Below are 14,731 nucleotides of genomic sequence, written 5' to 3'. Positions count from 1 at the left end.
CCTTATTAGACCTATCATTTGCATTACTTCCTCCCATGCAGTAGGTTGCCTTCTGCTGGTTTCCTTCTCTGTGCAAAAGCTTTAGTTTGGTTGTAGTCCCGCTATCTTTGCTTTTCTTTTCCTTTGCCTGAGACACATCTAGAAAAACATTGCTGGGGCTGATGTCTGAGTACTAGGAGTTTTATACTTTCAGGTCTCTCAAATTTAGGTTTTTTTGCATATGGTGTAGGAAAGTGGCCCAGTTTCATCTCTTGCATGTAGCTGTCCGATTTTCCCAATACCATTTATTGGAGACTCTTCTCCATTGTACACTCTTGTCACAGACTGAGCACACGTGTGGGTTTATTCCTAGGCTCTCTATTCTGTAACATTAAGGGTTTCAAAGATCAATGTTCTTTAATGAAATAACCAGTAAATGCCACACCCTTTACCACTTAGGTTAGTATGTCCATCTGGCCTATAAAACCAGTTTTAGATACTTTGAGAGAATCAAAATTCCCATGGCAATGTTTGCAGAACTCCCTTGTGAACCAACCATGAAGAAGTGCTATAATGGATAGAATAGGACTCAGCTACCACTAGCAAAACAGCAGCTCACTGTGGCCTTTGAGAATGGAATCTCAAACCAGAGAAAATTCCTTCACGGGTGGAGCTCAATTTTGGTCCTGAGGATCATTCACACAGCGGTAGATATATACCTGCTAGAACACAGAACATGATTTTCTCTGTTCACAGGAGTCAAACAATTATACCACCCCCTTATCTGCATTGCGCCCAACGAGATTTTTAATCTTAATCAGTGGCCTACAAAGTCACTAAAAAGTTATCAAGAATATATGAAATTAGGACATTAAATGTCATCTAATGGCCACATTTCATTTAGTCTGAAAGCTATTCAAAGACACCAGACAGTTTTAAAAAGGGTAGAATTAATATTTTATTGTCACTTATAATCAGATGGAAGTTGCATATAGTCTTCCTACTTGATCTTTCCTTTTTGTAAATAAAAAAAATTACAAGTTTTCAACAGCCAAGGGCTGGTTATGTTTTCAGAAAACATAATTAGATTAATTCATTTATGGTGGCTTCAAGTTTTTCCTTATTAGCTCCAGAAAATTCACCCACCTGTTAAGAAAATATTGAATTGCGGTTAGGGATGTAGCATTTTAGCTATATTTTGTGACTGAGATATCACAGAATGGGGGAAGGCAGAGGGAGAAGAAGTATAATCTTACTTGAAAGAGCTAGTTGTAAGCCAGAGATATACATTTTAGGTTAAAAACAGGGTTCCACCCCCTTAGTTTGTGTTAAAGACAGATAAAATTTCTTACCTCTCAAAGATAAATATACTAACAAATATGAAGCACCAATCATGGGATTAGTGACCAGTTCTAACAAAGATCAATTTTCAATCAGATGTCACAGCATGTACTTATTGAAAGTAGAATATGGGGACAGGCTTTTCCATGTGAAGGGATGAGTCCCTTCACTCTCTTAATTTACACCATGTTTTCCTATTGGCCAGCTGGATATAAGGTCAGATGTACCTACCTTCTGTCCCTTTTTAAAAAACTGGAAGGTTGGCATGCACTTGACTTCACACTCTGAAGCAACATCCTGCGGGGGTGAAGAGAAAGGATAAGAACAAGACTGAGGGTTGGGCTTTCACAGAAGTAATCTCTAACCAGACTTGTTCCACCCCGTTATATACCTCACAAGTCAGCATCAGGATATTTTTTAAGCATATGAAAATTGATAGAATGAATGAAATGGCAGCACAAAAGCCAAACTGGTTATGTTCTCAATGAAAATTAACATGCACGCCCCTCTTGGGGGGGGCACCAACAAGCAGAATGCATCAGATAAATACAGTGACCCAGTGAGTTGTTTAATCCAATTATATCTTGGCCATTTCAAGTGTAAAGAAGCAATAACAAATCCTTCTCTAACTATACTCAGGATTATAATCTTAACTATTCCTCAGAATTAGTACTGTTCCTAGTTTTTCCAGTCTTATTATGGCAGTGGAGTCAACAGCTGATGGTCATAAAGACTAAAACACAGCGTTAGCAAGAGAACCAACAATTCACTCACCAAAGAACTGTTCAAGAACAAAGGCCTAGGAACCTAAAGGCAAAGCTCCACACCACTTCTTTCTGCTTTAAACATTTACTTGCAGGTTCTTAAATCTGGCTGCATATCAGAAACAAAGGTGCTTCAAGTATCAAGCATTCCCTAATTCTATTACCGGAACACTAAATGAGAACTTCTAACACCCACCCCCTTCTCGATACCTTGTTCACACAAGGGTTGGGGGGAAATACCTCGGAAAATGGTTTTGGGCAAGAGTTTCAGATGGAGAGATCCATTAGGGATTGAAAATGTCCGAATGGTCCTCAAGAGGCTTGGGAAAGAAAGGTAGAACCACATGGCAGCGAAGGACAGCACCCAAGGGGGCTGAGTTCTGAGAACCAGATCACAGAACCCAAAGTGCTTACAGAGGAAAGAAAGGTGTCGTGGTGACTTCTAGTTTAGTATTCGGGAGGGCACAGGATTGAAAAAAATGGAGCCGTCCGAGCCCCTAGCAATGGCAGTGTGTCGGCCTAAGTTCACCTCCTCCTCTGAGACTGGGGGGAAAAAAGTGTGGTTTTAGAGCTTTATAAATTTGCTTTGCTGGTAGCTTGGGCAGGAAGGGTAGTGGTCACTACTGTTGGGAGTTCCTTCCAGATAACCTTGACTTTTCCTCTAAATGCTGGCTGACAAAGAGGCACAAGGACAGTCATGACTGGGATAAAAATGCCTAATAGGTTCGGAATGCCCACGGAAGTTACCAAGAACATGTGATAAGACCACCAAAATGAAGGTTCTACAATTCCAGTAATTCCCTTGTGGCAAGAGCATCCAAGATTGAAAATGGGGTGAGGAGGTGACAGGGAGACTATGAACTGCATGTGTCCAGGTTCTGGAAGAACTGTGGCTGAGGATTCGGGAAATTAGAAGATGACAAGTTAGAAAGGGAGAGGGGGACTGGCTGAGGTAAAACATGAAAACTGGTAGTCTAGGGGGCTGAATCTGGTCCAGATACGTTGCTTGGCTCGTACAAGAGCTTAGAGCAAATCTCTGCACTGGTTGACCAATAGCAGATACCTCTTAAACTTGAGTATTGGGAACACCAGGCTCACCCCTCACAGCACTGGGGAGAGCAGCTGTTTGCCTCAGCCCCTTCCCTTTCTTGTGCACATGGAAGCCACTGGTTGGACACTACCTTTCATGCAGTTGGCAGAAGCTTCAAAAGGAGAAGGGTGTTCGTTTTGTTTCATATTTATGGTAGAAGGGCAGCCACCTGAAAACGCTGAGCTATCCTCTTTCCCACTTCTAATCGGAAACTCCCAGGGGGCCTGACTGAGCTGTATCACAAAGGCAGGTAAAAGGAACCTGGACAGTCAGCACAACTTTCCAAATGAGAAAGATTTTCAACAGAAAATAGAGGGTCTCCTCTCAGTCAATGAACGTGATAGTCTAATCGATGTTCTCAGATTCCGGATGCCTTACCCCTCACCTACCCAGTTCAGCATTCCTACATTGGTACAACTGCTTAATTTACAATAAAATCCTAAAACTGGAAAAAAGATGAATGCTCAGAAGTGGTGTCAATGCTTTGAGAGAAGAGGATGAACAAGATTTTTAAAATACTTTTAAAAATTGCGGTCAGATCTTTACATGGTAAATTTTTAAAGAATGGAGTTTTCAGTTTGCTGTTTTGTTTCTTTTAAAGTGACCTAGGATTCCAAACCATACTTTAATCCCCCAAAGTGAGGCTTTGTTATTTGCAATTTATGTACATCCTTATGAATAAAGTGAAATTGCTGATCTTAAGATCATTTTTATTCACTTAAGTATAACCCACATTCAATTTGCAGAAAAACTGGAAGAGGGAAACTATTCCTATTCTCAGCTAGCTACTATAAACATCTTACTATTCTATCTAAACACTTAATAAAACCTATGCTGTGTGCATGGTACACATATTAGGGACCTTATACCTATATACTCGGTATAATGTACATACAATGGACTTTTCCCCATGAAAAAGTACACAGTTCTTTTTTATGGTCCCATGGACATGGCATCAATGGAACTAATCCACTGGTCAATATGTAAAAGGCTTTGATTTTTGCTTCAAGTAAACACTTGCATCTTCCTATACAGATATCTCTGCATCTGGTTCAGTCACCACCCCCAGCAGCAGAATTGCTAAGAAAAAGAACCATGCTCCTTTTAAGGGCTCTAGATACATATCAAAATGACCTCCCAATTTGCATGTGTATTAACTGATCAATATTTATCATGATTTTTGCCATCAGCCCTTCTCTACCCCATTCATTGAAAGCATGGGCTTTAGCTTAGGCATCAGACTTCAGTTCTGTGACAGAATTTTTCCAGGCCCATTTCCTCAAGTGGCAAGAGAGGAAAACGGTTAAGTTCTTGACACTACAAGAACCAGAATGGTTAATGTGCTTAACAATGTCCATCATTTCTCTAAGTATGTTCAGTATTTTCTAGAATTTTTGTTTATTCCCAAGTAAAACCGACAAGACATTTAAGGAAATGAAGCAGAGCTGCAGCACCTTAACCCCTAGCAGTTAATCATTAATACATGCTTAACAGACGCTATTTTTTTTTTTTTTTACTTTCTATTCTATTCCATGGGTATACCTCCCTACTCTGGTTACAAGACCACACTGCGTTCATAAGTGCAGCTACTACACTGTATTTTTTGGGGGCTTGCCCTTTCTCATCCCCTACAACTTCTCTCCCAGTCAGTGTTTGTTTTTATACTTTCCAGGACTTTCCTGACTGTATTATTTCAGAATGTCAATCAACGGCCCCAAAATGTCAGATTGAGATTGCATCAGACAAATTTGGGAGTACTGACATTTTAATAATAATGAGTCACTATCCAGGAACACAGTACACCTGTCTAGTAAGATCTTTTATGGACTAATTTGCCTATTCCGATAGTGACTCTAAAGGTCACTTTCCTCACTTAAAAATAAAACCAATACCTCCAACCTGTTTTTATAAACAATCTGGAATTTTAAAAACATAGTGAAATTCACTTTTTATGGAATGTTTAAGTTCTGTGAGTTCTGACAAATGCAGTCATGTAACACCAAAAATCAAGATACAGAACCGTTCCTTCCCTCCCCTAAAATTTCCTCAGCAGCTCCTTCATACTCCCATCCTCCCCCAGCCCTCTGCCGCAATCTGTTCTCCATCCCTATAGTTTTGCCCAATCTGATTTTTTGTTTTTATTAGTAAGTGTAATAAGACTACTTTTTACCTTACTAAATTTAGTTTCATTGCTTTCTAGCTTAAAACTCCCTACAGCCAAAGTAACTTTAAACTTGCTTTTGTCACTCCTATTAACTCATCTAATCAAAACAGAAACACACCTTGTTCTAAAAGGTTGCACAATTATCCGGTCTAAATTACTTTGTTTCTTGTTTTAATTTACAAAGTAAGTATCCTACCCTATACAGAGTCTGGCCTAGAGTCAAGTCTATCATTTTCCAAAGGACTGGGCCTCCTAAGTTTTCTATAAATACAAAATTTTCTTTGTGTATCACATTATATGCCCATGCCTCCTAATTATTCCAGGCCCTGGAAAAATTTCTGGTTCATTCTATTATACCTAAAAGGTAACTGCTTCCTGCCCAAGTGCTTACAGAGACTTCTATTAAAATTATATGTTGCTTAGCAATGTCCACAATAGCCAAACTGTGGAAAGAGCCAAGATGTCCATCGACAGATGAATGGATAAAGAAGATGTGGTATATATACACAATGGAATATTATGCAGCCCTCAAAAGGAATGGGATCTTGCCATTTGCAACGACGTGGATGGAACTGGAGGGTGTTATGCTGAGTGAAATAGGTCAATCAGAGAAAGACATGTATCATATGACCTCACTGATATGAGGAATTCTTAATCTCAGGAAACAAACTGAGGGTTGCTGGAGTGGTGGGGGGGGTGGGAGGGATGGGGTGGCTGGGTGATAGACATTGGGGAGGGTATGTGCTATGGTGAGCGCTGTGAAGTGTGCAAGACTGTTGAATCACAGATCTGTACCTCTGAAACAAATAATGCAATATATGTTAAGAAAAAAAAAACAGGAGGGGAGGAATGAAGGGGAGTAAATCGGAGGGGGAGATGAACCATGAGAGACGATGGACTCTGAGAAACAAACTGAGGATTCTAGAGGGGAGGGGGTGGGGTGATGGGTTAGCCTGGTGATGGGTATTAAAGAGGGCACGTTCTGCGTGGAGCACTGGGTGTTATGCACAAACAATCATGGAACACTACATCAAAAACTAATGATGTAATGCATGGTGATTAACATAACAGTAAAAAAATTAAAAAAAAATATGTTGCTTATGCCGAAGACACTACAAAGTACCCTAAATCTGAAATTCATCAGCAGGGAATTATCTGCACAAAAATTTAAAAATTAGTCCAGTCATTAAAAATTTCACCCATTAATGATATGATCTAATACTGAGAAATGTGACTGATGTAATTTTTATCCCTTGTCTCTATTTTAGAGTCGAAATGAGGGGATGGTTTTACCTAGAGTGGCAAATTCCATGAGGAAAAAACTGCCTGTTTAACGAACTGCTTTTTGATAGAATTAGCAAGGAGGGTAATTCAGAATGGCCAGGTGAGTAGAGGCTGACAGACACTGTTACATGTATGGGACCAAAGGATTCTGGAATTAGTTCAATTTTTATCTCCTTAACAGGTCAATGAGGCTATCTAGATGGTGTTGTAATAGTATCGTTAAAGGTATTCAAACACAAACACGGTGCGTTGTTCAATCTTTACAATACAGAGGCAAAGTGAAAGGTCCCCAACTTGTGAGAGGGTTACTCCAAGGTCTAGAAAGTTTTGAGGGCGTATCTGCTAATCAGACATGAAGGAAGGGTTCCGTCACACCAAAGTCCTTGCCTGCTCTGTGTGTCTTTCCCCCCAAGGTTTGAGAACACCTGTCTGGCAAGGTGCAAGGGGTCAACCTGCTTTGACTGAGCTACCCTCCTCTTGTGGTACAGTCCCGTTATCTGTTCTAGGGGAGTACTAATAAAAACGGTTATCAGGGCTGCATGGGGACTAAAGGACCTACTGCACGCAGACAGCCTAGCAGAGCATCTAGCACATATTATTACTTCCCAATAAAAACTTGGGAGAGTCACTTACTATCTAATAGGGTCACAGTACCAGTCAGCAATCTCTCTAGTCCCTTCCAGGTACCATTTTCACCTGGCTAAAGTGACCATATAGAAAAAATAAGCGTAAATTAGGTTTAGATTTGGGAGCAAGAATTTGTTCACAAGCACCTGCCATCTACTCTCATTTTCTTAAAACTCTGGAACACCTCAGAACAATCACTTTACCTTATATAATAAATTCATTCTATACCTACTACATGCCGGCCAGGTAAATAAGAGAGTCTCTGGTCCCAAGAAACTCATAGGGACTAATGGTAAAGGACAGACAAAAAGACTGTAATACTAGCTAAGATTCACTGAACACGTGCCAGGCACTACTGTAGGCACATTCTAGGGATCATCACACCTGACAACTCCTTTATGACGCTGGATAAACACTGCCATTTTATGAAGGCTCACATGAAGCAGGAAAGTAAAGCAGGAAGTCTAGGCAGGGGATCCACCCCATTCTACTACCATAGATGCAAGGGGAAAAGCAAGGTAGAGGATGACATGGAGACACGGAGGGAAGGAAGCTAACCTAGTCTGGGTGGGGAGAGGTTCCTGGAGAAGATGTGAAGCTTACAGCTAGGAGTTTCTGAGGTATGAAAAGAAAGCATGTGCCAGGTAGAGAAGACCCCACCAGTAAAGGCCTGAGCATGGAATCAGAAAATGTGCTAAGAAAAAGCAACATGGTTGATGGTAGGTCCTCACAGGTTTAGAAAATACTGCCATATACCTGTTTTTATAAACCTTTCAGTACCTTTATTAAATACTCCATGTCTGCTCAAGCTCACTCATCTTGCTTGTTTTTAGTCAATTGGAAAACCCAATGTTGAACAAGCCACCCCTGGAGGCTAATGGGGCAGGCATTAAGACCTGGTCTTAAAGCTCAAGGGACAAGAGACGTTAGCCTAAAGCAGAAGTCCCAGAGTCAGGCCTGGAACCCAGGTGAGCACCCTTTTGGCCACCTTATACCCTAAACCCTCCTGCCTCCCTGCGGCTAAGGGAAAAATGTCCATATATCTGTAAAGAACTCCTAGGTGCTGTTCTTGAACATGAACAAGCTATCCTAGTTCAGTGGGCTGTATGGGAAGCAAGTCTTAGGCCAGGAATGGGATCTGTACCCACCCTGGGCCAGAGCCTCCTCTGAAGAACAAGGGCTTCACTTTAACTCCGGACTCTGCCACTTACTAACTGTAACTCCATGGACAACCTCTCTGTTTTCTCATCTGTAAAATGGGGATGGACAGCACCAAGGATTAGATGAATCAATACTTATAAAGCATGTGGAAGAGTACTGGGTACATAAACTCTGAAATAAGCGTTTGTAAAATTAAATCAACCCTCAAATTTCCCTCCAAATTACTCTCTCTGCTCTCTATCAAGCACCTTGGTGTGTGCTCTTTACAACATTGCGTTTTCCAATTGACTAAAAACAAGCAAGATGAGTGAGCTTGTGATTATACTTTCTCATGTCACTAGTTCACTAAGAATCTTAAAAGTTGTCTCCCAATTTTTAAGTCTATAGATTTAGTTATAATCAAATTCAATATCGATTTCCTGAGCACCTCAGTGTTACACTGAATGTCTAAGCTTTTAGAAAGGTGACTGGTAAGGTACAGAGCCTCAATCTGTTTTTATGCTTATTTTAGGATGTGATATACATAGTTCCTGACAGCTAGGATAAGCTCATAATTGGCACAATTACCTTTTCTGGCTAGGACTGTAGTTCTCATATTACTTGACATGTATGAAAACAAGCACTTGCAATTCAGAGAAAAAGGCCAATGTGAAAAGGTCAGTAGCAGTCCAAATTTCCAGGCACATACCTGACAGTCATCCACGTCTACTTCAAGGAACACCACATTGGAGTACTTCTCAGAGAGGGACTGGAAAATTTTAAATGAAAAATCCAGAAAGATTCAGAACTGGGTAATGGCGGTCACTGTACTCAAGCTTCTTAAATAGAAAATAATAAAAGTAGAAACTACTCATTAAAGATCCAAAGGACCAGGTAAGCACAAAGGCCATATGGTCTCTCTGAATCAAATTCCTCCTAGCCTAAAAGAATTTGGCACGTCAACTTCTGAGGCCTGAATTTCAAACAGAGCCGGGGTTTCAACCCGAAGCAAAAGAAAAACCATTTAAGACAACCAAATTAAGTTCTGACAGTTGTCTTGAGTGGGCTACACATTTGTCAAAACTAAATTATTTAAGTGGTTACACTATTATTTTGAAAGATTTTAAATAATCTCTACACCCAATGCTGGGTTCAAACTCATGACCCCCGAGATCCAGAGTCCATGTTCTACAGCCTGAGCCAGCCAGGTGCCCCTTAAATTGTGACACTATGACTTTCAGACCAAATAGCTAACACCACACTGTCCCTTCCTAGCTTTGCCACTACCAACCCGAAATATAGAAACGCTAATAAACTAGCTTCATACTCACATGAAAGAAAGGCTTGATCATTTTGCAAGGCCCACACCACGTGGCCGAGAAGTCAACTACTACAAGTTTATCCCCTGCACCGTTCAGGGCTTCCTGAAAAGCATACTAGAAGGAAAAAAAAGCACAGGTTAGATTTCCCAAAGTCCTGATCAAATGTGAGAGAATGTGACGTACTGCTTTTTAAAAACTTAATAAACTAAAACGAACCAAATAAACTTGAAAAAAAATCCTCATGTATAGTGTTACTTAGTAAGATGAAACAAGTATGATGGATATAGTGTATCATTAATCATGTCTTCATCAATCTATATTCAAACTGAGCAAATGAAAAGACGTTTCTCTTAGGTTTCCACGTCAAATTTAGGTATATGGTAAACAAGCACTAAATGCTTATCAATTGATGAAGAGGGTCACTTCGATCGAACAAGTCACAAAAGCACAGAATTTTGCAATGAAAACAAGTTTAAAAGCTAACTTTTGATTAAAATCGTCTACGATGGAACATGTTAAAAGCTTTAAAAATATCAAGGAAAATAAAATTCCCCCAGACCTTCACACTCAGAGGGGCACTGTTGACATTAAGCATAGTTCCCTGTACTCTCCTTAATGGGTTTCCAGAGAAAAGATCGTACTGTGTATTGTTGATGTCTGCCCTTTATCTCAGAACTCTGCCCTTACCGGTGACCAAATGATAGCTCTAGTCCCTCATGCAGGGAATTTTCCTTAGGTGCTATTTTGCATTAGAAATATGTCAAAATTCCACCAGCGAGACCTGATCAAGAAATCCCTGACCATCAATCTCCCTGAATAATTTACCAATGGTTTTGATACTGTAACCCTAGGAACCTAACCTTCTAGTTAAAAGGGACTCCTTTTTAACCACAATTTAGTCAGTTAGTGCTTACCAACACTGGGGCAACTAAGAGCAATCCTTAAGTATCTGTATCTGAAGTCTGGGTTCTCCCTCAAGGGGAAAATGCTGGTCACATTGGTTTAATTAAAAACCAACATTCCCCTCCCTTGAAAGCTAAGAATCGTATCAGATCCTATTCAGTAAACACCATTAAAAAAAAAAAAAATCTGAAGTGAATTTCTCTGCAGTACAGTTACTTTTCTAGATTTCTAATTTCTACTTCATGTTTTTTGGAGAAACAATTCACAAGTGGCATTCCCATGTCCTGACTTCTGTAACCTTTTCCGTTATTCAGATACAAGCTCCCATCCCACCTTCGGGGTGTGGGGAGACATTTGTGTGTGAGGGCTAGGTAGGGGGGAGGGAGAGAGAGAACAAGTTAGAATTATAGAAATTATTTTTCCAAACCATCACCAGTTTGTCCAGATGAATTTAATTTGGAGCCTTCTCTAACCTGATTTTTTTTTTTAAAAAAACGTCAAACTATGGGTGCCTGGGTGGCTCAGTCGGTTAAGCATCTGCCTTCAGCTCATGATCCCAGGGCCCTGGAATCAAGTCCCTCATCAGGCTCTCTGCTCAGTGGGGAGCCTGCTCCTCCCTCTCCCTCTGCCTGCTGCTCCCCCTGCTTGTGCTTTCTTTCACTCTCAAATAAAATCTTAAAAAAAAAATAGTCAAGGGGCACCTGGGTGGCTCAGTTGGTTAAGCGACTGCCTTCGGTTCAGGTCACGATCCCGGAGTCCCGGGATCGAGTCCCGCATCGGGCTCCCTGCTCAGCGAGGAGCCTGCTTCTCCCTCTGACCCTCCCCCCTCTCATGTACTCTCTCTCATTCTCTCTCAAAATAAATAAATCTTTAAAAAAAACAAAACAAAAAATAGTCAAACCAGTCATTCTTTACTTCAAGAACCATGTTAGACAAGAAAAAAATCAAGGAATGATAATGTCCGATGAATACACTGTTTTGTGAACACGGCCCTCCATAAATACTTGGTGAGATTACTCGCAAAATATTATACACTCTCAATGGTTTCCCAAACAATTCTGAATCAAATTCAAGCAAAACTACCTAAAATTCTGAAAAGAAAAGAAGCATGCAACATAACTTTTGGCTTAACTGAGGAGTTAGAGCCAGGTATGTGTAAACTTCACAACAAACTCTCTCCTGATACTTTTGTCCAAAAGAGACACCTTTTGAAAACGGCTGTCTAACACTCAGAGACTAACAATGAGGAACAATAAAGGTCCCCATTATGGACCTAAATATTCTGAAAACAAAACAATGTATTTGGGGTAGATAAGAACAGACTCTAGTGTCTCTTTTCCTAAACATGCCCATTCCAAAGGTAATTAACAAGCATAAGAGTGCCCATGTATAGAAGGTAAGCCTTCAATAAAAGGCAGCTACCATTCTTAAACATACAACTGTGTGATTTCTTCTTCATCACATTGACAGTCCATTATCCCACTTGTTCTAAAATAGATACCAGTGGCTCTGAACTATCACACCTCAGAAAGAGCTGTCTTTAGACGGCCAATGGCACCAACTTTAGTCCAGCAGGATGAAAATCTAAAGTGTATTCAACATTTACAAGTAACATTGAACGGAGCTTAACTTTTGATCAATGTCCCTGGATCATAATTTTGAAGACCAACTGATGATCAGGGTCTTTGCGCCCCAGTCTGTAACCAATTTCTGGTCACCCTTGCACAGCTTCTCATTGATGAGGGGAGCAGGGTGTCAAAACTATGACAACTAAAATAGGGGAAAACTGAAAGATGTGTTCCAGGATTCAATTGATTTTGTTTGTAGTGTATGGATTCTGAGACAACTACTATAAACCACTCAAAGTCTTCTCCCTCCTTTATGGGTTCTCACCTATTAGGTTATACTGATGTTGTGGTCAGACCCTGGGCAACCCCCACCCCCAACCCCACGAGACTGATATTTGTCACTCAGTAAGTACCGAATAAAAGTAGGGGGAATTCCATATTAATGACCTCTCCAACAAATGACAGGGTTGCTAATTTTAATATAAAAGCTCACACAATAAAACATGCCATTAGGAAAAAACTGATTAAGGACAAGCAGATAATAAACTGCAATTAGTCAGTCAATCAACATGTGTGTGTGGGGGGGTGGAGTTCAGAGTCCCTAATAATCAAATGAGATACAATTTTTCTAATAATGATTTGGCCAAAGTTAGTTTAGGGAAACTATCAGTGCTGATGGGGGTGGAGTGAAAGAGCACTCTCATATGCTTCCTGGGGATTTACAAGACTTAAATAAAAGGTTCTCACCACTTGACCCAATCACTGCACTGGGGCCTAACCTGAGAAAACAGCTTGAACTCTGTACAAAGGGTTATGAACAAAAATATGGACCAAGGCACTGAAAACTGCCTAAATGTCCAGCAATGTGTTCAGATACTGAAATGACTACAAAGCTTCTAATTACACAAAAAGGGTTCAGGCTAAACTAGAGGGGAGACCAAAAAAAAAAAAAAAAAAAAGCTCGGGAACAAACCAGGATACATAAAATAATCCAACTACTTTGCAGCTGCTTCTAGGAAATAGAAGATCGCTCTCTTGCTAAATCTACTACAACGATCATACAAGCTTTCTGATTTTAAACGTTAACAAAAAGATAAGGCACCATTACAGAGAAACTTAATTTCCAAAGCGACCCAGCATCTCTCAGGTCCAGACATTCAAGGCGGGCGAGGGCTTGGGATGGGAGGTACCGCAGGGTAAACGCTTTCGAGGGTCTTCTACTGTTCCAGCAACTTCAATGTTCTCCCACTCACTTTTCTGACTACATTTAACAAACATTTCTTGAATGGCTACAGTATACCAAACACGAAGTCAGGCTCTGAGTTTCCCGAGCAGGAGAGTATGAGGCTTGCAATAACTCTCGAAGATGGAACACGGTCTTGGCCATTCCTAATAGGACAGAACCACCACCTGGTACCCCAGGGCCGCCGAGCACACAGCCGGGCGCGGCCGCCTCGGGGGCACTCCTGGCTGCAGCGAAACCCACCCACCGTGGGTGAATCACGGACGGGTAGGGCAGAGGAGGCCCCTGGGCCCAGTCTTGGGGACTGAGTCATTCCAAAGCCAGCGCTGCCGGAAACACGCCCTGCGCCGCTAGAGGAGGAGTCCCGAGGGCGCGGCCCCGGCCTCACTTCCTTAAGGCCACCTGGGCCCCTCCGGCCTCGGGGCCCGTCTCGTAGAGGCGAGGGGGGTCTCCAGCCGGAGCCGCCCCCTTGCGCGGAGGCCAGCACGCGCCATTTCTGGGGCCGGGCACTGATGGAGGCAGCCGGGGTCTCCAGCCCGGATACGCTCCCTAGGGAGCTCACGCTGCCCAACGTGGGTGATCACGCCGCCCACCCGGGAGGGAGTGGCGGCCCGCGACCCCGTGCCTCTTTCAAGGGGCCCTCCATCTCCTTGCCCGGCCCGTATCCAGAGACGGACGGGAGCCAAGAGCACACTCCATCCCCTCTGCCAACAGGGGTTTCCCGAGCACTGGGGTGCAGGAGGCGTTTTGGGGGGGAACGCCCGGCGCACTGGACACGGGCAGCGCTGGGCACCCAGAGCCCGCCCTCCAGGGCGCCGTCGCCCCTCTCCTCCTTTCCTCCCGGGCATGCTCGGCCGCCTCAGGCGCGCCCAAGCCCGGGCTTCCCGCAGTCCCAGGCCAAGGCGTCGCGTCCCCTTCCCCCGGGCTGCGGAGCGGCGCCTGCCCACCTTCCGCCCTCGCCCTCGCCCTCCCCAGCTACGGAGGCTGCGCGTCGCGCCCTGGGCTACCCCGGGAAGCGCGTACCTTGCTCTCGATCTGCTTCACCATTTTGGCGGCTGGGGTCTGACAAGCAACCGTAAAGACCGATGAAAGTGGATCCAAAACGCCGGACAGAGCTTGCGGAGGGCACAGCCCGCCTTCCCTTTATAGCAACCGGGGGCGGGGCAGGCGGGCACGCGCGGCGTGCGTGTTGCGGGGGCGCGCCCGCTCGGGCCTCTCGCGCCCGCCACGGCGCCCCGGCCAGGCCCCACCTTCCGGAACCACCGAGACGCCGGTTGGGGGCGGGCCCCCCCGGAGGCGGAGTTGG

General features: G+C 42.9%; 1 protein-coding gene across 1 annotated transcript; it reads right to left on the bottom strand.

Moving 5' to 3' along the window:
• Window positions 1–912: 912 nt before the first annotated feature.
• On the bottom strand, window positions 913–14,620 carry TXN (thioredoxin). Its single transcript, XM_025888345.2, has 5 exons — window positions 14,449–14,620; window positions 9,721–9,825; window positions 9,099–9,158; window positions 1,552–1,617; window positions 913–1,125 (listed from the first exon to the last, which is right to left on the bottom strand). Exons 1-5 carry the CDS (start codon window positions 14,470–14,472, stop codon window positions 1,063–1,065), a joined length of 318 nt encoding a protein of 105 aa, XP_025744130.1. The 5' UTR covers window positions 14,473–14,620; the 3' UTR covers window positions 913–1,062.
• Between the last annotated feature and the right edge of the window lie 111 nt (window positions 14,621–14,731).

This window comes from Callorhinus ursinus, unplaced genomic scaffold (assembly GCF_003265705.2).
Source record: "Callorhinus ursinus isolate GAN/ISIS: 27379988/994484 unplaced genomic scaffold, GSC_fseal_2.0 scaffold24, whole genome shotgun sequence".
In the NCBI taxonomy this organism is placed as follows: Eukaryota; Metazoa; Chordata; class Mammalia; order Carnivora; family Otariidae; genus Callorhinus; species Callorhinus ursinus.
The sequence above is the reverse complement of the archived record's forward strand: the minus strand, read 5'-3'. Positions and strand labels throughout refer to the sequence as shown.

Coding starts and splice junctions, on each gene's coding strand:
- TXN (XM_025888345.2), bottom strand. CDS start 14,472: ATGGTGAAGCAGATCGAGAGCAAG. Junction 9,826..14,448: donor TGAAGCAGATCGAGAGCAAG/GTACGCGCTTCC, acceptor TTTTCCTTCTAG/TATGCTTTTCAGGAAGCCCT. Junction 1,126..1,551: donor TTTTTAAAAAGGGACAGAAG/GTAGGTACATCT, acceptor TTTTCTTAACAG/GTGGGTGAATTTTCTGGAGC.